The 25,831-nt window shown below is 39.1% G+C and overlaps 1 protein-coding gene across 1 annotated transcript in view; it reads left to right on the top strand.

Annotated features, from left to right (window-relative positions):
* Positions 1-25,831, top strand: part of LOC126356695 (DNA-directed RNA polymerase III subunit RPC1) — a 182,078-nt gene that overhangs the window by 89,648 nt on the left and 66,599 nt on the right. The window contains exons 14-16 of the mRNA XM_050007391.1: positions 6,436-6,635; positions 22,703-22,816; positions 22,918-23,075. Of these exons, the coding sequence (XP_049863348.1) occupies positions 6,436-6,635; positions 22,703-22,816; positions 22,918-23,075 (472 nt within the window). The remainder of the gene's footprint in view (positions 1-6,435; positions 6,636-22,702; positions 22,817-22,917; positions 23,076-25,831) is intronic.

Here is a 25,831-nt window from a genome sequence, read left to right as displayed (position 1 = left end):
AGAATATAATAATTCCAATCCCAAAGAAAGCAGGTGTTGACAGATGTGAAAATTACCGAACTGTCAGCTTAATAAGTCACAGCTGCAAAATACTAACGTGAATTCTTTACAGACGAGTGGAAAAACTAGTAGAATCTCGGGGAAGATCAGTTTGGATTCTGTAGAAATGTTGGAACACGTGAGGCAATACTGACCCTACGACTTATCTTAGAAGCTAGATTAAGGAAGGGCAAACCTACGTTTCTAGCATTTGTAGACTTAGAGAAAGCTTTTGACAATGTTGACTGGAATACTCTCTTTCAAATTGTGAAGGTGGCAGGGGTAAAATACAGGGAGCGAAAGGCTATTTACAATTTGTACAGAAACCAGATGGCAGTTATAAGAGTCGAGGGGCATGAAAGGGAAGTAGCGGTTGGGAAGGGAGTGAGACAGGGTTGTAGCTTCTCCCCGATGTTATTCAATCTGTATATTGAGCAAGCAGTGAAGGAAACAAAAGAAAAGTTCGGAGTAGGTATTAAAATCCATGGAGAAGAAATAAAAACTTTGAGGTTCGCCGATGACATTGTAATTCTGTCAGAGACGGCATAGGACTTGGAAGAGCAGTTGAACGGAATGGATGGTGTCTTGAAAGGAGGATATAAGATGAACATCAACAAAAGCAAAACGAGGATAATGGAATGTAGTCTAATTAAGTCGGGTGATGCTGAGGGAATTAGATTAGGAAATGAGACACTTAAAGTAGTAAAGGAGTTTTGCTATTTGGGGAGCAAAATAACTGATGATGGTCAAAGTAAAGAGGATATAAAATGTAGACTGGCAATGGCAAGGAAAGCGTTTCTGAAGAAGAGAAATTTGTTAACATCAAATATAGATTTATGTATCAGGAAGTCTTTTCTGAAAGTATTTGTATGGAGTGTAGCCATGTATGGAAGTGAAACATGGATGATAAATAGTTTGGACAAGAAGAGAATAGAAGCTTTCGAAATGTGGTGCTACAGAAGAATGCTGAAGATTAGATGGGTAGATCACATAACTAATGAGGAAGTATTGAATAGGATTGGGGTGAAGAGAAGTTTGTGGCACAACTGGACCAAAAGAAGGGATCAGTTGGTAGGGCATGTCCTGAGGCATCAAGGTATCACCAATTTAGTATTGGAGGGCAGCGTGGAAGGTAACAATCGTAGAGGGAGTCCAAGAGATGTCTACACTACGCAGATTCAGAAGGATGTAGGTTGCAGTGGGTACTGGGAGATGAAGAGGCTTGCACAGGATAGAGTAGCATGGAGAGCTGCATCAAACCAGTCTCAGGACTGAAGACCACAACAACAAATGGGCATTGTTGACATTCAAGAAATGTTCAAAAGAAACTATTAATTTGCACCACAAAAACCAAATTGCTGCAGTGATCACAAAGGTTTGCACCATTGAGATTGAAGGCGAATTCCTTTGGAGGTACATAGCATGCAGGACATTCAGCTAGATATCCACTCTTAAAAAATGCACATTGAATCATATTGGTGTAACAGGGTGATGAGAACTGATGGAATGTGATGGCATACAACCAAATGCAAAACTGTCTGTCTTGGAGTTTATTGTGAAAGTGGCTATTCTTTGAGACGTACCTGCAGATAGTGTGACAATATGATTTATAGACATTGAAAGAACAAGCATTCGGTGGCTGAATTTGTCCTATGGTTCCAGTTGGTATGAATTGTAATGTAGCAGACTTTTCAGGAAGGATAGTTTTCTCTAAAGAAGTTTATTTATATATGCAAACCAGGAATATAGCAGAAGCTAGTTATTTTGATGAGCTGTTGGCCAAAAGCAGTACTCATTCCATAGTTGTAATTCTCTTATGCCCGTTTTACAACTTTTGCTTGCTGTGACATAGCTATTCCCTGCCCCTGCAAGACCATGCATGCATGCATGCATGCAAGCAGAAGTTGTAGTAGGCAGAACACCTCCAATTTCTCATGTCACAATAAATAACTTTCCAGGGAAAAACGAGCACTTAAATTTTTTCTGTGTTAGCCCTGATTTCTCGTATTTTATCATGATGATCATTTCTCCCTATGTAGGTGGGTGCCAACAGAATGTTTTCGCAATCAGAGGAGAAAACTGGTGATTGAAATTCCATGACAAGATCCCATCGCAACAAAAAATGCATTTGTTTTAATGATTGCCAGTCCAATTCACGTATCATGTCTTTGGCACTTTCTCCCCTACTTCACAATAATACAAAATGAGCGGCCTTCTTTGTACTTTTTCGATGTCATGTGTCAGTCCCATCTGATGCGGATCCCACACCGTCCAGCAATACTCCAGAATAGGGCGGACAAGCTTGGTGTAAGCAGTCTCTTTAGTAGACCTGTTGCACCTTTTAAGTGTTCTGCCAATGAATTACAGTCTTTGGTTGGCTCTACCCACAACATTATCTACATGATTGTTCCAATTTAGGGTATTTGTAATTGTAACCCCTAAGTATTTAGTTGAATCTACAGCCTTCAGATTTGTGTAATTTATCGCGTAATCGAAATTTAGCGTATTTCTTTAAGTACTCATGTTAATAACTTCACACATTTCTTTATTCAGGTCAATTGCCATGTTTCGCACCACACACATATCTTGTCTAAATCATTTTGCAATTCGTTTTGGTCATGTGATAACTTTACTAGACGGTAAATGATCACAAGGTTGTTGTAGCTAGGCTCAATACCGTTTCTTCCAAATCCACCAGAAACAAACGCAAAATAATTTTATTTAAAAAAGTGGATAAAGTGTCACTAGAAGCCTTCCTAAGAGACAATCTACATTCCTTCCGAACTGACTATGCAAATGTAGGTGAGATGTGGCTCAAATTCAAAGATACAGTAGCAACAGCAATTGAGAGATTCATACCACATAAATTGGTAAGAGATGGAACGGATCCCCCGTGGTACACAAAACAGGTCCGAACGCTGTTGCAGAGGCAACGGAAAAAGCATGCGAAGTTCAGAAGAACGCGAAATCCCAAAGATTGGCTAAAATTTACAGACGTGTGAAATTTGACACGGACTTCAATGCAAGATGCCTTTAATAGGTTCCACAACGAAACATTGTCTCGAAATTTGGTAGAAAGTCCGAAGAAATTCTGGTCGTATGTAAAGTACACAAGCGGCAAGACGCAATCAATACCTTCGCTGCGCAGTGCGGATGGTACTGTTACCGACGACTGTGCCGCTAAAGCGGAGTTATTGAATGCAGTTTTCCGAAATTCCTTCACCAGGGAAGATGAATGGAATATTTCAGAATTTGAAACACAAACAGCTGCTAGCATGAGTTTCTTATAAGTAGATACATTAAGGGTTGCGAAGCAACTCAAATCGCTTGATACGGGTGAGTCTTCAGGTCCAGATTGTATACCGATTAGGTTCCTTTCACATTACGCTGATACAATAGCTCCCTATTTAGCAATCATATACAACCGCTCTCTCACCGATAGATCTGTACCTACAGATTGGAAAATTGTGCAGGTTGCACCAGTGTTTAAGAAGGGTAGTAGAAGTAATCCATCTTACTACAGATCTATATCATTGATGTCGGTTTGCAGTAGGGTTTTGGAGCATATACTTTATTCAAACATTATGAATCACCTCGAAGGGAACATCTATTGATACGTAATCAGCATGGTTTCAGAAAATGTCGTTCTTGTGCAACGCAGCTAGCTCTTTATTCGCACGAAGTAATGGCTGCTATCGACAGGGGATCTAAAGTTGATTCCATATTTCTAGATTTCCGGAAAGCTTTTGACACCGTTCCTCACAAGCAACTTCTAATCAAGCTGCGGGCCTATGGGGTATCGTCTCAGTTGTGCTTCTGGATTCACGATTTCCTGTCAGGAAGGTCGCAGTTCGTAGTAATAGACGGCAAATCATCGAGTAAAACTGAAGTGATATCAGGTGTTCCCCAGGGAAGCGTCCTGGGTCCTCTGCTGTTCCTGATCTATATAAATGACCTGGGTGACAATCTGAGAAGTTCTCTTAGGTTGTTCACAGATGATGCTGTAATTTACCGTCTAGTAAGGTCATCCGAAGGCCAGTATCAGTTGCAAAGCGATTTAGAAAAGATTGCTGTATGGTGTGGCAGGTGGCAGTTGACGCTAAATAACGAAAAGTATGAGGTGATCCACATGAGTTCCAAAAGAAATCCGTTGGAATTCGATTACTCGATAAACAGTACAATTCTCAAGGCTGTCAATTCAACTAAGTACCTGGGTGTTAAAATTACGAACAACTTCAGTTGGCAAGACCACATCGATAATATTATGGGAAAGGCGAGCCAAAGGTTGCGTTTCATTGACAGGACACTTAGAAGATGCAACAAGTCCACTACAGAGACAGCTTACACTACACTCGTTCGTCCTCTGTTAGAATATTGCTGCGCGGTGTGGGATCCTTACCAGATGGGATTGACGGAGGGCATCGAAAGGGTGCAAAATAGGGCAGCTCATTTTGTATTATCACGTAATAGAGGAGAGAGTGTGGCAAATATGATATGCGAATTGGGATGGAAGTCATTACAGCAAAGACTTTTTCATCTCGGCGAGATCTTTTTACGAAATTTCAGTCACCAACTTTCTCTTCCGATTGCGAAAATATTTTGTTGAGCCCAACGTACATAGGTAGGAATGATCATCAAAATAAGATAAGAGAAATCAGAGCTCTAACAGAAAGGTTTAGGTATTCGTTTTTCCCACGCGCTGTTAGGGATTGGAATGGTAGAGAGATAGTATGATTGTGGTTCGATGAACCCTCTGCCAAGCACTTAAATGTGAATTGCAGAGTAGTCATGTAGATGTAGATACAGAAACAATCTAAGACGGCTACTGAGATTGTCTCCTGTGTCGTTAATATAGATCAGGAACAATAGAGGGCGTATAAGACTTCCTTTGGGAATGCCCTCTCCCGCCTCCCCCCATCCCAATCCCTCCCTCCGTCCCCCTCCCCTCCCCCTCCCCCTCCCCTCACTCCGCCCACTCCGCCCACTCCTCTTCTCCCTCCCCTCCCCCTCTCCCTCCACTTCTCCCTCACCTCCCACTCTCCCTCCCCTTCTCCCTCTCCCTCCCCTTCTCCCTCTCCCTCCCCTTGCCCCTCTCCCTCCCCTTGCCCCTCTCCCGCCCCTTCCCCCGCCCCTTCCCCCTCTCCCTCCCCTTCTCCCTTTCCCTCCTCTTCTCCCTTTCCCTCCCCTTGCCCCTCTCCCTCCCCTTGCCCCTCTCCCTCCCCTTCCCCCTCTCCCTCCCCTTCCCCCTCTCCCTCCCCTTCCCCCTCTCCCTCCCCTTCCCCTCTCCCTCCCCTTCCCCCTCTCCCTCCCCTTCCCCCTCTCCCCTTCCCCCCTCCCCTTCCCCCTCCCCTTCCCCCTCTCCCTCACCCTCTCCCTCCCCTTCCCCTCCCCTTCCCCTCTCCCTCCCCTCTCCCTCCCACTCTCCCTCCCACTCTCCCTCCCCCTCTCCCTCCCCCTCTCCCTCCCCCTCTCCCTCCCCCTCCCCCTCTCCCTCCCCCTCTCCCTCCCCCCTCTCCCTCCCCCTCTCCCTCCCCCCTCTCCCCCCTCTCCCTACCCCCTCTCCCTACCCCCTCTGCCTACCCCCTCTGCCTACCCCCTCTGCCTACCCCCTCTGCCTACCCCCTCTGCCTCCGCCCTCTGCCTCCGCCCTCTGCCTCCGCCCTCTGCCTCCGCCCTCTGCCTCCGCCCTCTGCCTCCGCCCTCTGCCTCCGCCCTCTGCCTCCGCCCTCTGCCTCCGCCCTCTGCCTCCGCCCTCTGCCTCCGCCCTCTGCCTCCGCCCTCTGCCTCCGCCCTCTGCCTCCGCCCTCTGCCTCCGCCCTCTGCCTCCGCCCTCTGCCTCCGCCCTCTGCCTCCGCCCTCTGCCTCCGCCCTCTGCCTCCGCCCTCCGCCTCCGCCCTCCGCCTCCGCCCTCCGCCCTCCGCCTCCGCCCTCCGCCTCCGCCCTCCGCCTCCGCCCTCCGCCTCCGCCCTCTCCCTCCGCCCTCTCCCTCCGCCCTCTCCCTCTGCCCTCCCCCTCCCCCTCCCCCTCTCCCTCCCCCACTCCCACCCCCTCTCCCCCTATCTCCCTGCCTTCTCTCTCCCTCTCCTGTCTCTCCTCTCCCCCTCTCCCTTTCTCCCTCTCCCTTTCTCCCTCTCCTGTCTCTCCCTCTCCTCTCTCTCTCTTTCTCCCTCTCCTGTCTCTCCCTCTCCTCTCTCTCCCTCTCCTCTCTCTCTCTTTCTCCCTCTCCTGTCTCTCCCTCTCCTCTCTCTCCCTTTCCCCCCTTCTTCATCTCTCCCCCCTCCCTCCTGCTCCTGATTGGGACATATTAAAATAAATAAATAAATAAATAAATATATATAGAAAGTTATTCTTTGGTGGAATTGAGTCTGAAATATTTTGTTGTGTTATAATGACTAGGTACAGCAAATGTGATGCATACATTCGACAAATGCATGAAGGTCTACTTACGTGCCAACCAGGATGTACAGAAGAAGAGACACTTGAAGCTGTCATTCTAAAGGAATTGTCTGTTATTCGAGATCATGCAGGAAAGGCTTGTTTGAAGGAATTGCATAGAAGTAACAGTCCTCTTGTAATGGCACTTAGTGGTTCTAAAGGTAAGCTTTTTATTATGTCAACAGTTTTAATTATATTGACAATATTGTAGTATTACTTGCTGCTATAAAAATTACAGTATAGATATTGCAGAAGTTCACAAGCAGCAAAGCTGTAGTATTTGTATAGGCTCAGTGTAATTGAATCACAGGGGGGCAGCATGGTATTCTGTCTAATAGAGTGGATGCTGTTGAGTTTATATGAGGCAATCCTGCTTTAATTGCTAAACACAGGGTTTGATTTTATAAATCAACCCCTGCCCGCGGCCCCCTATGAATCTATCTCCTATCTCTCCCCCCCCCCCCCCCCCCCCGACCTTTCCCTATCTCCTCACCCCTTCTATCAATCTCCTCCATATCCCATTTATCTGGATATATTTTGAGTGGATTGCCAATGTGAATGATATGTATACAGTGAAAACATCAGAAGTATTATTTTCAGATAGGTATATAATTATCAATAGATGTTGGAAATGAATGGACACCCATTTATTTGAGCAGAATAAAACCTGTTTACTGGCTGTCAAAATAGGAATTTGAGAACAGAGTTGGTTGGCACACACAAACAACTGAGATTCAGGTCTAGTTTTTTTAGACTGTGTACCTGCTTGACCCATTTGCTTATTTCCTAACTGGGTGTATATGACCCGGGACAATTGGGAGATCTGGAAAAAAACCTGGGAATTTTTTCATCCAGGATAAACCTGGGAAAAACCTGGGAATTTTTTAGAATTGTTTCAGTTTTCAGTTACATTTTTGTAATTTCGGCTGGTGAGAACCAATACTCTAACAAAGTATGTTACTAGAATGAGATTTTCACTCTGCAGTGGAGTGTGCACTGATGTGAAACTTCGTAGCAGATTAAAACTGTGTGCTGGACTGAGATTAAAACTTGGAACCTTTCCCTTTTGCGGGCAAGTACTCTACCACCTGAGCTACCCAAGCATGACTCACGACCCGTTCTCACAGCTCCAATTCTGCCAGTACCTCATCTCCTACCTTCCAAACTCCACAGAAGCTCTTCTGTGAAGAGACGAGGTACTGGCAGAATTGAAACTGTGAGGACGGGTCGTGAGTCATGCTATTGGTAGCTCAGATGGTGCGAAGGGCAAAGGTCCCAAGATTGAGTCTCAGTCCGACACACAGTTTTAATCTGCTAGAAAGTTTCAAAGGATGTTACTGTATCTCTCTACTGCAGGATAATACTGTAGCAATAAAACATGAATGAGAGAGGAAAAAAATAAAATAAAATAAAATTTAAGTTGCAAAGGAAATGTGCCATATACAACAATCAAACGTAGTGCTCATACAAGCGTCTACCAACATCAAAATGCATCAAAGGCTTTAGGAAGACCATGCAGTGCTTCATAACAACACATTGCCTCCAATGAACATGATGTCACAACTGTTTACATTAGATTTGTTTGAGCAGTTGCGAACAAGCTCATGTGCATGTGCAGTTGAGTCGCATATGAGTAGTACCTGCTCCCATTTCTGGCTATAGAAGTGAGGCTGTAAGCTTTATAAGCAGTTGCAGCAAGCAGCCAGATGCTACCCGGAAAAATTCTACTGTCATGCCCAAGCTGTCAGAGTAATGCATCAACAAGCCTGGATCTAGAGAGCAGGGGGAAAACTGGGGTATCTGCCCCAGGTGGCAATTTTGGAGGGGGTGGGGGGGAGGTGCCAAATTCATATTCTTGAGGAAAAAAACCTCACTTCAGCAAGTGCCTAGCATCCAGTGCACATTGGTCTATCGATTATTCATATGATTTTGAAACGCATCATGTTGGTTCTTGAACACATTCTATGTTGACTTCTGAATGAATCATAAGTTGGTTTTTGAATGCGTGCATGGCATATGTGATGTCTGTGCCAGGATAATCTCCGACACATCTGGAAATAAACTTCCCTGCAGACAGAAGGGGACGGGGCTGTATGAGCTGAGCGGAACAAAGCTGAATGGGTGAATGCCAGTCACTGTTTATGTTGTTGACTGGATTTGCGAATGATCAGCATTGTTATAATTACTATCGAAATCCATAGATTCAGACTACCAGAGTGGAAATAAATAACTAACAGGTAAGAAAGATTAAGTATTATCTTCTTAGTGTATCCAAGAAAAAGAAATTTTGACAGAAAATTTTTGGCCAGACCTTTATAGTAGTAAGAGCCAGTGTACAGTTCCCAGCTAGCAGCTGCTTTAGTTCTATTCTGGGAGTAGTGTAGAAAACGCACTGTACGAACACGTAATAAGGTCTAACCAGAGAATAAATGCAGCTTAACTAAACCAGTGATTGTGGCAATGTTAGTGAAGTTAACCAGAGAATAAGTTTTGACAATGGCAGGAATAGTTACAGAATTAGTGATGATGAGATTGTTTGTTAGAATGAGGAGGGAGAAGAAATGGGGACATCACACAAATTACGGAAGAATATGATGATTCCTAATTTATACAAAAATTTCGTACTCCTTCTTTTTGATCTCCTGCTTGAGAATCTGGAGCATATGGATGAAATGTGAAACTATTTCCGAACATAAAGTTTTTTGCTTGTAGTAGGCCTAATAGGCATTTGACATTGGTACTTTATGAATTATATTCTGTCGTGTTAAAAAAATGACCATTTGTGCCAAAACAGTCTTGTTTATTTGGTGTGTGTTACAATTGCTGCAATATTAGGCAGGCCTATTTAATTTTATCTAACAGACAGTGGCAAAATACAAGTAATCAAACCGAGAAACCACACCAGTCTTTGGTAATATTTGCATTAATAACTTTTTCAGTGTTAGACAATGACTTTTTTTTTTTTTTTTTTTTCGTATAGTGGAATGCTTGACGCATTTTGATAAGGAAAGGAAAAACATCAGGTAATGCTGTTGCAAGATGAGAGAAAAAAAATGCTAGGGCTAACAGATTGAAGAAATGTTTACTATCTTGGTTGTCTCTTGTCTTTACTGGTTTTATGTATTCTATATTTAATTTTATGCCACACAAAACAGCGAGTTATTATCTAATAAGCAATAAAGAGTGCAAATTTTCTGAAGAGTTCTTGTTCTCCCAGTTACAAATAATCCAATTCAATCTTAATCGCAAGATTCCATCTTTTTTTTTTTTTTTTTTTTTTTTTAAAAAAAAAAAAGAAAAGAAAAGAAAAGAGGAGCAGGATGTCCAACTGGCTGCCTGGAAGCAGGAGAGGCACCACAACACCACAAGACATTTTAATTTCCACTGTCCTGAATATAGTTTGATGGCATCCATTAATCCATTAGAGAATAATACATGTGTGAATTCCACAGAGTGATATGCGATAGAAGAATACTTTGTGCAGAGGTGTGGCACTGCACTTTGACACCCTCAAGACCAAATAACATGTCTTACATTTTCTCAAACACATATGTTTTATTTATCAGACTCTTCACAAAGATGTGCACTAAAAAATGAAATAGTTTTGAAAAGTCGATTTTATAAATTTTTGGCAACCTACCCCAAATGCATAAGGGGGGGGGGGGGGGTTGCAATTATCTAGTATTGCCCCGGTTCAGGAAGATTGTAGATCTGGGGAGATGGGTAGTTTAGTGATCTTTGTTTATTGTTCTCATGTCAAAAAAAAAAAAATAAATAAAAATAAAAATAAAAATAAATAAATAAAATAAAATAAAAGATTTCTGTGGCCGGGAGCTATCAAGGGATTTGGTATACATTCAAATATGTTATTAGATTCAGGTTTTATTTTATTTCCACCCTTTTGAAAGTCAACCTATAATCCCCTTGCAGAACAATTAAGTTATTTCTGTCAGTTTGCTAAAGAAATTTGGCTTTTCTTAATCTTTTCTACTGAGGCAGTCAATTTATTTAAAACGAAGTGTTTAATTCCACACTATTGGCTAATTTCAACTGTTTGCAGCATCTCAGGTGCATGTTTTCATCTTCTAGGACATATGGTGTTATGCCATAATAAAGAACCAAACATGAGATAATGCAGTACTTGTACATCCAAACCATTAACGTTTCCTATTCATGTGTTCGTGCTACGTAACAGTGATGTTGCTCTTGGCTGACTACATCATGTGTCCTATGCTCTGAATATCTACTTTCATCAGCTGTTGAGAACACGTGACATGAGCTATGACTGACTTATAAAAGTGCATCACAAACTTGAATTCAATGCTTCAGAAAGTACCATGCAGTGTTTGGTGGAATTGAAAGTTATACTTATTGTTCAAGCACCAATCAGTGACATACGCTTCCTGTACACTGAATGACTAAGCCGGTGTCCTGCACATTTTCATCTTCTAGGACATATGGTGTCATGCCATTATAAAGAACCAAACTTGAGATAATGCAGTACTGGTACATCTGAACCATTAACTTTTCCTATCCGTGTGTTCCTGCTACCAAAATGAAGCTTGCCATTCCTTGCCATCACAGCAGTAAATTTAATTTGTGATTGTGTAAGTGTATTGAGTGCTTCTAGGTCTGTGTTACTCCATTTCACTACTTCAAATGAGTAGGTCAGTATTGGTATAGCATAATTATTTATAGCTTTTGTCTTGTTTCTTGCTGTCAATTCTGTTTTCAGTATTTTTGTTAGTCTATGTCTATATTTTTCTTTTAGTTCTTCTTTAATATTTGTATGACCTATTCCAGTTTTTGTCTGTATCCTAGATATTTATAGGCATCTGTTTTTTCCATTGCTTCTATGCAGTCGCTGTGGTTATCCAATATGTAATCTTCTTGTTTATTGTGTTTTCCCTTGACTATGCTATTTTTCTTACATTTGTCTGTTCCAAAAGCCATATTTATATCCTTGCTGGATACTTTTGTTATCTTTATTAATTAGTTGAGTTTTTGATTTGCTGTTGCCAGTAGTTTTAGATCATCCATGTATAGCAAATGTGTGATTTTGTGTTGGTATGTTCCAGTAATATTGTATCCATAATATGTGTTATTTAGCATGTTTGATAGTGGGTTCAGAGCAAGGCAGAACCAGAAAGGACTTAATGAGTCTCCTTGGTATATTCCACACTTAATCTGTATTGGCTGTGATGTGATATTATTTGAATTTGTTTGGATATTAAGTGTGGTTTTCCAATTTTTCATTACTATGTTTAGGAATGTATCAATTTAGGATCTACTTTGTATATTTCCAATATTTGTGGTAACCATGAGTGGGGTACACTGTCAAAAACTTTTTGGTAATCAATGTATGCATAGTGTAACGATCTTTGTTTAGTTTTAGCTTGATATGTCACCTCTGCATCTATTATCAGTTGCTCTTTACGTCCTCGTGCTCCTTTGCAACAGCCTTTTTCTTCTTCATTTATAATTTTGTTCTGTGTTGTATGTGTCATTAATTTTTGTGTAATGACTGAAGTTAATATTTTGTATATTGTTGGTAGGCATGTTATGGGGCAATATTTTGCTGGGTTTGCTGTGTATGCTTGATCTTTAGGTTTCAGATAAGTTATTCCATGTATGAGTGTATCAGCAAATGTGTATGGTCTGCAATGTAACTGTTAAATAATTTAGTTAGATGTGAATGTGTTTAGGTGAACTTCTTTAGCCAGAAACTTGCTATTTTATCTTTTCCAGGGGCTTTCCAATTGTGCATAGAATTAATTGCTTGGGTGACTTCGTGTTGCAAAATTATCACTTCAGGGATTTGTGGTATCGTCTTGTATGTGTGTGTTTCTGATTGTATCCACCATGCATGCCTGTTATGTTGTACCGGGTTTGACCATGTTGCTCCAGAAGTGTTCCATGTCTGTTATGTTTGGTGGGTTGTCTATTATTATTATTATTATTATTATTATTATTATTATTATTATTATTATTATTCCATTTCTACAATGACTGATGTAAAGGTGAATAGTTAGTGTCATTACTGCAACATTCCTGAAGCACTAAATTCCAGAGAAATCTTCTGTGGTTGCAATATTGAGTTAGTGCTCTACTAAAATGCATGCACAGTCCTGTAAGTTTCTCACAGAATGAAGTAATCCGTTGAAGAAGTCAGCAGTAATTTTCCTGTTCATTTAAGCAGAGCTCCAGGTAACCAGTGCACTGTTCTAAATTAAAACAGAAATGTTATTTGAACCACACTATAGACTCCCAATTCCAAATGGATGATATTTGGGATATCTTTATTGTTTGACGAAACATTGTCTGATTCATTTGTAGTTACATTTATTCCTGGAGAAGTCCGGTTACTGATAGTTTTTTGCTGGAAAAATATGTTCAAGAGATTCTTCTCCTTCTCCTCACAAAATTCTTTCCTGCAGAAAAATTGCTCTTTAGATTTTGTTCTACTTTTACATTAAAACTATACCTTAACATAACCTTGTCATGGAATTTGCTGTATTCTACCTCCTTATTACAGCATATTAGTGCATAAACTTAAATGATTTCAGTGTTTTACAAGTTTCTTTTATTTTTATTTTTTTATTTTTAAAACAAGTCCTGCTATTCTGCCCAGTCCTTTATCTGTCATACTGTTTCAGTTTTTCTTTACAGTAAAGTGTACATCCATATTTCCTCCCTGGTCAATTTTTTTCCATAATTCTGATGATTAGAATATTTTCTATTTAGTGAAACTTCATGTATCAAGATGCAGGTGCAGAAGTACCGGGTATACTCCAAGACTAGAAGTCACTGCGTGAGTTCCATCAGTCCTCTTGACAATCCAACCCATGATACCTCAGTGCACCACTGCCAAAGAGTTTGATGAGATACACGAAATCTAGGCAGAGATATCTTCATAGCCCAGACCTGAGTTGTTCTAAATCTCAGTGTCTGAGATCAGTGTGACCAATTCACGTACTGATAACCTGTCTACAGAGATCTAATGTCAGTATTGTCATTTATCAGTCAGTAAGTTTTGTGTGACCTGCAATACATTTAGTTAAGAGAGTTGCAGAGTTTGACTCAGTATGCTGTGTGCGCTGGAAGGGAGTTAAGAACCCAATCATATTTGTTCGTCATGAAGCAGTCCATCTCATAACAGTCACCCTTTAGGGTGTTCAATATTAAACATAGAACAGTGATCTCGTATCTATGGGCAGCATATGCATGATTTGTTCAGTTTACCTTTACTGCATATGGAAAGTGTGTGTTCCTGGGAGCAGCCACTGTTTCTCCATACAGAATTGGCAGAGAGAGAGTCATGGACAGTAAATGATATGACACTCTGAAGTTTTCTATGTTTTTACTCCAACAGCATCAACAACCTGATAAAATCAATTCTGGTTTTGTTGTTATATTCTTGTCTTTTATTCTCCCTTTCATGTGACTACATAGTCATACTTCACAACACTGTTACCTTTAAAGTGTTACATACAAAAATGTGTTTCACCACTAACTTCTTATGCATTATTAGTATCCTCTACATTTGGCTCATCCCTCCTCTAGTTCATCCATCATCATAAATATTTTGTGCGGTACTGTGGTTATGTTGCTTGCAATGGTTCATAACTGTGAAACTTCTACTGGTTCAATGAGTCCCCCATAGAGTTTTCCTTTAAATAGCTATGAATGCGCAAGGTGAACACTGACACCTAAAGCTGTGTGATGTTGGTATGTTTGTGAGACAGCAGCAGGGCCTATGCTTAATTATCAAATCATAAGGATGATGTGAACATCTCAAACACATGAAGGTTAGCTGCACATTGGTGAGTTGGATGACTGTTGACAAAACAGTCATTATTGGGAAGTCTCTGTGTCACTTGCTGCACATCAGTTGTACCAAGTCTGCTCACATATCTGGAGCTCTTTTATTTTCCTTTTTCTGGACAAAAATTGGTGTGAATCACACACAAGTTAATAGAACTAGAGAAGAATGTTCTCCAAAACAATCATCTTGGGATATATTTCTGGCTATTAAGTGAGGTTGTGTCATTTGAAAAAGTGCACCCATTTTATATCTAGAGGGTAGCTAAAATATTTGAACAGACAAAATGATCTCATGTCAACTGATTTAACTAAAACAACAACATGTCATCAGGCTAATGCTCTGCTGTGAGAATATTCCCATTTTAGTAGAATTGCAGAAGATCCTCGGTTTTAGTAAGGTGTTGTAACATGCAAAGTTCTTAAAGACATCCTTACAATCAGACCTCTAGAAGGAGAGGAATGTCTGCAGCATCATGAAATCAGTAAAGAAGAAGTTGGAAGAGGCAATGGATTGCACACTTGTATCTGACATTCCAACATTTCACTATAAAATAAAACAGGATTCATTTGCCTGAAGATATGACCCTACATACTGAACCCCCTAGTGATGCTACAATCATAAGAAGTTCTGATATATGAGGATTTGTGGTTCAGGGTGAGCAGAGCTATGAATAATGTGATGTACATCTACTTTGCGGTGTAATCAGAAAAGAGAGTATATATGTTTATTTGCTCATGAGGATTACATGAGGAGGATTGTCAGGGGGTGAGAGAAGGTAACTCTACTAGCCCCACACCCATCTTGGAGGAGAAGGGAAATGAAGACTAAACAATTTAATGTCTGCTCTGGTGGCAGCTCAGAACAGAAGAGAAATGTTAGGTGGCTGCAGCTCTGAAACCCCTCAGTCTCACAGGCCAGGTGATCCTGTGGCATCATTTAATTGGCAGATCAGTTTAGCAGATGATGATTCAGCCTATTTCGGTGTGAAGCAGTTCATTGTTATCATATCAATGGAAAGGCAGTGGACAAAAAGATGGCCTCTTTATGAAATTCAGACAATAAAAATTTCTTGTATTGTTGGTCTGGGGGCAGTTTGTTCATACCTCCCCTCTCTCTGAAAGAATTTTAATTTAACTGAAGAATACAATTCTTGAAATATAAGCGCATTTCGTAGGTCGCCCTGTGGGGACTACAGTTTGCAACACAGGACTATGATGGTCTGGGGTCCGGGGGCATCTTTTCAGTGAATCAACTGCACACTAGCCAGAAACATTATTTAATTTACCTCCATTTTTTGTCAGTTGCCAAATACTGTGCTGAGGGAAAAAATTTAAGAACTGGCGACCACTAATGAATATCTCACACTGAAGCAGTGCACTCACATGGTGTTTGCTATGTTGTTTACATTTGCCCTCAAGCAAGCTGCCAAAGGGTTACACAGTGCTACACTGACACAAGGTTTTACTGTTGTTAGTACTATCTGCACCTACAAACACCTGTGAAGCTGCCCATAGTTTCCAGTAAGAAATTTTTCACATACAAATTGTTCATAGATAAAGGTAGTATCACATTCTATGGATACAAGTAATTATTTATTACTTTTTATTTGTAATTTAAATAATGAATAACATGGAATACAAGTGAATTTTCTTTGTTTGCTTCTGGAACAGAACTGTGCCATGTATCACCAGTGTTTGTTCCTGTCACTCAGCATAGTTTCTCTTTGATAAGTAGTTCATTAACATTTATATATAAGTGTGGCTCAGTGGGTTAAATCCAGGCTGTAAAGCTAAACATTTGGGGTACAAGCACACATTGAGTTTTTTTCTCTCCCTTATCACTTCTTTCACCTCTAACAATTGGGGGGGGGGGGGGGGGGGGAGAGAGAGAAATTGACAAGTCAAGTTGAAACATGTTTTGGAGTACATCTTGAACTATAGGTCCTCATATAATAGACTCATAAGAAGATTCAAAGGTCTGAGGAAGACCTCCAATAAACCAGTGTACAGCAGTGTTCAGCCAACCGTCATGTGTTGTAGGCAAATGACCGTAGCAGTTAAATTTCCAATATGATCCAGTTCAACTGAATCTGCACATGTTAGTACTTCTTCCCCTCCTTTGCCCTAACAACAAGTGGACTGATTCTGCATAGTTATAGGATCTATAGGATCTAGATCTTCACTAGAAGAGGCAAGGCTATTAATAGAAGAGGCCATACCTGCACAGTTTGAAACAGCTGTAATTCCACCAACCTCTCCCTCTGAAATCAGTAAAATAATAAACTCACTGAAAAGTAAAAGCTCTTACGGAATTGATGGCATTTCCAGCAAAGTACTTAAAGCTTGTTCCCCACAGATAAGTAGAATTCTCAGCCACGTATGTAATAGCTCTTTGGAGCAGGGTGTTTTCCCTGATAGACTGAAATATGCCATTGTAAAACCATTGCATAAAAAGGGGGATATGTCGGATGTCAACAACTACCGCCCAATCTCTCTTCTGACAGCTCTATCAAAAATTTTTGAGAAAGTAATGTATTCAAGAGTAGCCTCCCATATTTGCAAAAATAAAGTACTAACAAAATGTCAGTTTGGTTTTCAGAAAGGCTTTTCAACAGAAAATGCTATATATGCTTTCACTGATCAAATATTAAATGCTCTGAATAACCGGACATCACCCATTGGTATTTTTTGTGATCTCTCAAAGGCCTTTGATTGTGTAAATCATGGAATTCTTTTAGATAAGCTAAATCATTATGGTTTGAGTGGGGCAGTGCACAAATGGTTTAATTCATACTTAACTGGAAGAATGCAGAAAGTTGAAATAAGTGGTTCGTGTAATGTTAAAACAGCTGATTCCTCAAACTGGGGTGCTATCAAGCACGGGGTCCCACAGGGTTCGGTCTTAGGTCCTTTACTGTTCTTGATATACATTAATGACTTACCATTCCACATTGATGAAGATGCAAAGTTAGTTCTTTTTGCTGATGATACAAGTATAGTAATAACATCCAAAAACCAAGAACTAAGTGATGTAATTGTAAATGATGTTTTTCACAAAATTATTAAGTGGTTCTCAGCAAACGGACTCTCTTTAAATTTTGATAAAACACAGTATATACAGTTCCGTACAGTAAATGGCAAAACTCCAGTAATAAATATAGAATTTGAACAGAAGTCTGTAGCTAAGGTAGAATTTTCAAAATTTTTAGGTGTGTCCATTGATGAGAGGTTAAACTGGAAGCAACACATTGATGGTCTGCTGAAACGTCTGAGTTCAGCTACGTATGCTATTAGGGTTATTGCAAATTTTGGTGATAAGAATCTCAGTAAATTAGCTTACTATGCCTACTTTCATTCACTGCTTTCGTATGGCATCATATTCTGGGGTAATTCATCGTTGAGTAGAAAAGTATTCATTGCACAAAAACGTGTAATCAGAATAATTGCTGGAGCCCACCCACGGTCATCCTGCAGACATCTATTTAAGGATCTAGGGATCCTCACAGTAACCTCACAGTATATATATTCCCTTATGAAATTTGTTGATAATAATCCAACCCAATTCAAAAGTAATAGCAGTGTGCATACCTATAACACCAGGAGAAAGGATGATCTTCACTATGCAGGGTTAAATCTGACTTTGGCACAGAAAGGGGTAAATTATGCTGCCACAAAAGTCTTTGGGCACCTACCAAACAGCATCAAAAGCCTGACAGATAGCCAACTAACATTTAAAAATAAATTAAAAGAATTTCTAGATGACAACTCCTTCTACTCATTGGCTGAATTTTTAGATATAAAGTAAGTAAAAAAAAAAAAAAAAAAAAAAACTTAATCATTAGTGTCATGCAATATTTTGTGTAATGTAATTTCTTGTACAGACATCTTTTATTAACCTGACACGTTCCACATCATTACGAAGTGTCGTATTCATGATCTATGGAACAAGTATTAATCTAATCTAATCTCTAATCTAATCTTAGACAAAGGTGAGAATGCAGCCAGCAGAGACCCAAATCTGCAATTCCTTCCTCAGTTATACAAAAATTACTAATATTAGGATATAGTGAACAAAGTAAGAGCCGTATGGTTGGTAAGACTAATGTCAGTAAACTTAAATTTGGAGTGTCCTGAAATGGCATTAGCCAAAATGCATCACAAAATTATAACACTTTGCTGAATGCTGATGGGCGTTCAAAGCCATTAGACATAATTGAAATCATTCTAGGACTAAGTCTGAGTGATCTTTACATTACAGAATGCAATAGCTTTTCTATCTCACATATGACTGTGCAGTTACATAGAGCTTTGGGATTGTAAAATTTCATAAGTGACACTGAGTTATTATGTATAAGAACACACAATATTACAGCACATTCGCAACTCCATGTTGCAAATGTGTCAAGAGATGACTTGAAGGCATTTTTCTCCCTTCTTGCAGCAAATAAAGAACAAGCAACTATTGGAGCACTGCCTTAATAATGATTTAAAAACCACTAATTTGCCTGTATTGCTGCCCATGACCAAGGGAGACTTACAGTGAATTACAGACCTATTATAGCCAAAGAAATGCTGAAGCAATCAGGTGACTGAATGAAGCTATGTGACATAATAAGAAAATTTATTTTACTATTCTGAATGGGACCAAGGAGATGAAGCTGATGTGAAATCACAACCAAAATCTAGAGCAGAATAGAGGATTTCTCAATTTTTTCTATAGAAGATCATGATTTGAAATTCTTTCATCATTATCCTGAAATAAAGTCAATTTTAAGGAGATATAATGCACCATTATGCTTTTTTGCATGTATAGAACATATTTCTTTTAATATATTGCAGTTGAAAATATTCCAAAACCAACCAAACTGTATGATAAGGAGTTTGTTGAAAAAAGAAAAAGTTGTCCTGAAAACAAAGCAACAAAGGTACATTTGTTTGATGTGTAACAAAGAATTGGAGCAATTAATGCCTTTAGGTTTGAAATTTGTCCCTTATTTGGAAATCCATTGTTCACAGTTGAAGAATAAATATTATTATTCACAGAAATTAATGGTGATGCGTATGAGTAGCTTCATTCAGATACATTTTGCCCAACTGTGCTTGTGTGGTTACTGTCCAGTATGTAGCTGCATTGGCTTTCATTTATTTATTTACAAGTCAAGTTCCGTAAGGACCAAATTGAGGAGCAAATCTCCAAGGTCATGGAATGTGTCAGTACATGAAAAGTACAATATGAAAGTAATGATAGATGAAAATAAAATATTTATGAACCCCCAAAAAAGTCCATGAGTTTAAGTAAACGCAATCAACAATACAACAAAAATCAGTTTCGTATTCAAGGAACTCCTCAACAGAATAGAACGAGTGACCCATGAGGAAACTCTTCAGTTTCGATTTGAAAGTGTGTGGATTACTGCTAAGATTTTTGAATTCGAGTGGTAGCTTATTGAAAGTGGATGCAGCAGTATACTGCACACCTTTCTGCAGAAGAGTTAAGGAAGTCAGATCCAAATGCAGGTTTATTTTCTGCCTTGTATTCACCAAGTGAAAGCTGCTTATTTTTGGGAATGAGCTAATACTGTTAACAAGAAATGACAGTAAGGAATATATATACTGAGAGGCCAATATCAAAATACCCAGACTCATGAACAGGGGTCGACAAGGAGTTCGTGGACTTAAACCACTTATTGCCTGAAATGCCTGTTTCTGAGCCAAAAACAACCTTTAAAAATGGGAAGAGTTACTCCAGAATGTAATACCATATGAAAATAAACAAAGTAGACTAATTTTCATGTCAAACGATCACTCACTTCAGATACCGTTTGAATAGTGAAAATGGCAGCATTAAGTCTTTGAACAGGATCCTGAATGTGGACTTTCCACGACACTTTACTATCTATCTGAACACCTAGAAATTTTAACTGTTCAGTTTCACTAATCACATGGCCAATCTGTGAAAATAAAAATACCTAGCGTTTGAAACCTTTTGTTTAACCCATCCAGTACCTCACAGAGAAAAGAGAATATAGCATTTTCAGTTATTAAGTGACTTCTAAAGCCAACCTGTACATGTGATGGAAAAACGTTTGATATAAACTAATCAATTATCCTTACGCACACAGTATTTTCAATAATTTTAGCAAACACTGATGTCATGGAAATAGGTCTAAAATTGTCTATGTTGTCCCTTTCTGCCTTTTTAAAAAGCGGCGTTACTATTGAGTACTTTAATCGTTCAGGAAACTGACCATTCCTAAAGGAAAAATTACAAATATGGCTAAATACAGAGCTAACATGTGCAGCACAGTACTTCAATATTCTGCTAGACAGTCCATCATATCCATGAGAGTCCTTAGTCTTCAGTGATTTAATTATTGACTCAATCTCCCCCTTGTCTGTATCACAGAGGAGTATTTCAGATATCAGTCTCAGAAAGGCATTTGCCAGGAGTTATACGATTCCCTGTAGAAACTAAATATTTATTTAATTCACCAGCAATGCTCCGAAAATGATTGTTAAATGTCATACACATATCTGATTTATCAGTAACAGAAATATTTTTACTGCAAACTGACTTTATATCGTCGACTTTGTGCTGCTAACCAGACACGTCCTTCACAACTGACCATATGGTTTTAATTTTATCCTGTGAATTGGCTATTCTATTTGCATACCACAGGCTCTTTGCCTTCCCAATAACATTTTTAAGCACCTTATAATACTGTTTGCAGTGGGATTACTGCAACTTGACGGCGACTACTTATAACATTTTGATATAATTCCTGCTTTGTTCTATATGATATCCTTATCCCACTAGTCAGCCACCCGGGCTGCTTATTACTGCTAGTACCCTGTTTAGAACATTCTATTGGAAAGCAACTCTCAAAGAGCATGAGAAGTGTGTTAAGGAAAGCATTATATTTATCATGTTATTGGCACTATAAACACCCTGCCACTCTTGTTCCTTGCAATCCAGTATGGATGTGTCTTCCTGAAGGATCAGTTCCTAAAAGGAAACTATGTGAACAGATATTCATCAGGGTGAACTGCTAGCCATCTGTGTTTGAACAGTGAGGTAGCACGAGTACATTCCATGGATTTAATGTGTATTAGCCTTGAGCAGAACCACCCATATGGGCTAGAACTGCAGGGAGACCCACACCCTCAACTATTGCAAACGTCATCACCTGTCCTCATGCTGTCTCAGCTTGAGGACATGCCACACCACTTTCCTGTCACAGTTGTTGAGGGATGAATGACAAAGGAGAACAACAATTCAAATAATTACTAAATGGAACAATCGTCACCTATCAGCAGATTTTGGGAACATCTGGCAATGTCAACACTTAGAAGGGTGAGGAAGATTGTCCTTCCTGGTCAAAATTGCAGGTAGAACACACCCTTTCAATACCTCCAATTCCAACACATCGTCTATTGCTGTCAGAACTTGGAGCTACCTTATGGCGTTGTCTTTCTGTCCAATGGGGGCAGATGCTATTAAAAGAATGGAGGTTTGCATCTTTAGTATAAATGCTTGAGTATAGCTTAATGAATTTCATCAGGATCTAGAATAGTTTCTTGCAAGTCCATCCCCACAGAAAGCCACCAATGCTTGTGTGATTTTTTGTAATTGAAGAAGAAACATAACATTCCCACTTCTTGATTCTGCAGACAGTTTATAATGCTGTAGTTTGTGTGATTGAATGAATGAGGCATTGTTATTCAAAAATTGCTCCATTGTTGCCGGAACCATAATTATAGGATTATGTCTCACAATATAATTTTTTTACTAGCGCCATAAGAGAGGGTGTACTTCCTGAAGCCCATGTTACTGACTCTTAAACTTGTGCAGCATTTAATGGAATTCATGAATTTTTTTACAAAATATTTCCTTGCTCTCCTTTTGGCATATTGGGGATTTAGTTCTTGCATTTCAAAAAGCTGCAAATATCTTGCTGTGGGCTACGTTTAAACTTGAGCAGAACTGTACACCAGAACCCAGTTGTCAAAGCAGAATCTGGAACTGCGTCATGGGACAATCTGTCTTCTAAGCCATCTGGACAGTCTTGGAATGGTTGCTTCAGCTGCTTTGTGCCTCACATTGTATAATACTGCTTGTGGAGATAGACTCCTTCATTCCATTAATGAAATTCATATACTGTTAATCAACTGAAGTGTTGTAATTGATTACATTATGGTGTGTATACAGATGCCAGAAAAGAAACTACACAGTTTTACATGTTATTTGGTTAACATTGCTTATTCATAATATTTGGTGCATGTCTCTTCAAGAAAATGGTGAAGTGTACACTAAGCATGTAAGTGAACTTACATAATCTGATATGAAACATTGCAAATGTGTTTCCTTTTGTTACAAATTTTGATATTCACTTTCTTTGCACAGGATCATTTATTAACATATCTCAGATGATTGCTTGTGTCGGACAGCAGGCCATTAGTGGACATCGTGTCCCGAATGGCTTTGAGGACAGAGCCTTACCTCATTTTGAACGGCATTGTAAGAACAATATTTTGTAGTAAAAAGATAATATTTTCATTAATAACCCTTTGCTTTGCACTAAGTGATCATAAGATTTGGTTTTTCTCTGCTTTTTATAGCAAAAATTCCAGCTGCAAAAGGCTTTGTGCAAAACAGCTTCTATTCTGGTTTAACTCCAACAGAGTTTTTCTTCCATACAATGGGTGGCCGTGAAGGCTTAGTTGACACAGCTGTGAAGACAGCTGAAACTGGTTACATGCAACGAAGGCTAGTAAAGGTAAGTGGTGTTCAGAGACTACTTGTATAACTTATTTCCACTGAACATCAACAGTTGCAAACTATTGATGTTCAATGGTTGTAAATTATGTGAGTAGTCTTTGTGTACATTTATGATTTTGGTAAATATTCTAACTCTTGCAAGAATAACATTGTATGGATGTAATATTCTTCATCAGAACAAGATGTGATTAGTTGCACTGTTAGTTAATCTTGTTAAATGTCAAAAAGTCTTGATTCGAAATATTGCATTTTGTTGTCTTTCATTTACCCACAAGGTGCCCAATAACTGAATATAATGTATAATTAAATCTTATTTGAGAAATAGTTCCTTAAGTGTGTTACTGCTGCTGCTGCTGCTGCTGCTTACATTCTGCTGATAAGAAGGCACTATAGTGATAGAAGGGGCACCAAATTTGTTATAAAAGTCATTAAGTTACCCAAGAGACAGTATTTTTCAGTGCAGGTATTTCATTCATTCCAAGCAAGTGTCAATTTGTGACGTCATCGTCCAGACACGAGTTGACTGTAATCTGAATCCGTTTTAGCAAACTAATAATTTCTCTTGGGCGATAAAATTTTTTTGATTATGAAATACAAGTTCTTGAAGTTTATTCAGAATTGGAAATGTTTAGTTAGTAATTACATGCCATAATTTATTTGTTTAATATAAAGGTGTTTTGAATTTTGTATTCGTAATAAAAAGTGTGAATTTATGTGTGGCTTTTACTCTGAGACGAGTTAGCACTTAAAGTGCTAAAATTGTGCGTGTACAGTTCGCTGACCTATGTGGTCAATTTTATTTTGTGCTCCTAAGCCGAATGGAGAGAGAATCCAGTTTCATTTAAACTTTATGTGAGATAGACATATCACGTTATTACAATTCCCATTAGCGACAACTAAAATCTGTGTGCTTGATTTGAAATATGTTACATGCCAGCGCATGATCGAGCTGTCGGGTAAATGAAGTACAATAGTTGCAAATGCATTTGGACTTAATGCATGAAGCTGGAAATTAATTTTGAGACAAGTGCTGATTTTGTGTGTGTGTGTGGGGGGGGGGGGACTGAAAGTTTATTCAAAATATTTAAGTCCAGTTTTTATTGAGAGACTTATCACCTTGTTGATTATGTTGCCTAGAACACTGTAAAGCAGCTTAATTAATTCATTTGAACAATTTGCGACGTAGTAAGGCCTATTACACACACAAAATGTTAAACGAAGTTTGCTGACCACATGAGTGTATGAAAGTGTTTTTCTTTCCATAAATGCCAGTAAACTGGCAGTTTCAAAAGCTAAATTATTGACTGTTGTGTAATTTCATTGATTGTCCTACACCACTACGGAATTTGTTGTATTGTGACTCTTCACAAGAGATCTCAAGAAGCCAGGATAAACAAGAAGAAGAAAAAGACTAAAGGAGAGGCAACGGCATAGCACGACAAAAATGCAGTGCGGGTGCCATGTTTTCAAGAATAGACGCAGGCTGGCAATTCTGTATTTATCCATAATTGATTACACTGTAGTGCGTTTCCAGTTGATTATGCTTTAAAGAGAACTGATTTCATTGATTTATTTTGTGCCTTGTTTGATCAGTTGTTAGATTTGGGCTATTATCACAAGTTGTGCTCAGTCTTTGTAAGTCCCATGCTATTTCGTTTTCTAATGTTGTGAGTAGCTGTTGTACCACTAAAAACCTTAAGTAAAAAATTGAAACTGGTAGTTACAAAGAAGCCTCCATTGTTGGCTAAGGCAAAGATGGTATAGAATTGCTTCATATTTTTTGAGCCTTACAATACGTAAATGTTCAGGTGCATCAATGTGACCAACACAAGTGAAGATCAAGTTCTGTAAAGCATTTTGGTGAAAAAGGTGTTTTTTGGTTATTTTTTCCTTAAATGACATTTTAAAATCTTCATTGCAATGATAAGGCCAGTATTTTGTATAAAGTTTTAGAAATTCATTTCTGTAGCATCCTATTCTCTGACTTTATTCTATGTATATGTATTACATGCTTTCTCACTTAGTTCTGCACCATTTCTATTATAAATCTTACACCTTGCCCTTTGTATATGATCCTTCATCTTTATGGAACCATTAAGGTTGAATTTAGTTGCAGTGCCCTTCCTAAGTAATATTTGGAAATAGGAATGGAGAGATCAGTTTGGTCAAGTATTTTTTAAATTTTTTTCAGAAAGAAATTCAGTCATCAGTCGCAAATATATTTTTTTATTATGCTTTACCAGTTTCTACAAATTAATTAGTCTTCTTAAGAAGACTACAAAATTAGGGATATCATAAATCTTAAGACCTTGGCTCTAAATGTATGTGAAGTATAAGAAGTATATTACGGAAACTTACTTAGTATTAGTTCAGCAGATGTCTGTGTCTTCTTCATAGATGCATAATGATATGTCTAGAATTGTGCATATTGTACACTGATGAGTCAAAACATTATGACCACCTGTTTAATAGCTTGTTTGTCTGTGTTTGGAATGAAATACATAACTGATTTTCGTATCAGGGTTCCGACAGTTTGTTGGTAGTTCTGCGGAGGTATGTGCTGTTAGATGTCTATGCACAGATCACATAGTTCATGTAAATAACCAGCCTCTGATTTGTGTATGCAGTGACAGCATCCAGTAGCAATCCAGATGGGTTCCATTTGGTATATGCCAGGTGTATTTGATCACTGAGACGTCAACATGAGTTCACTATAATGCTCATAAAACCACTGTAGCATGTTTTAGTCTCTGA

Source organism: Schistocerca gregaria, chromosome 1, assembly GCF_023897955.1.
Source record: "Schistocerca gregaria isolate iqSchGreg1 chromosome 1, iqSchGreg1.2, whole genome shotgun sequence".
NCBI classification, from domain to species: domain Eukaryota; kingdom Metazoa; phylum Arthropoda; class Insecta; order Orthoptera; family Acrididae; genus Schistocerca; species Schistocerca gregaria.
This window is presented reverse-complemented; position numbering and strand designations above follow the sequence as displayed.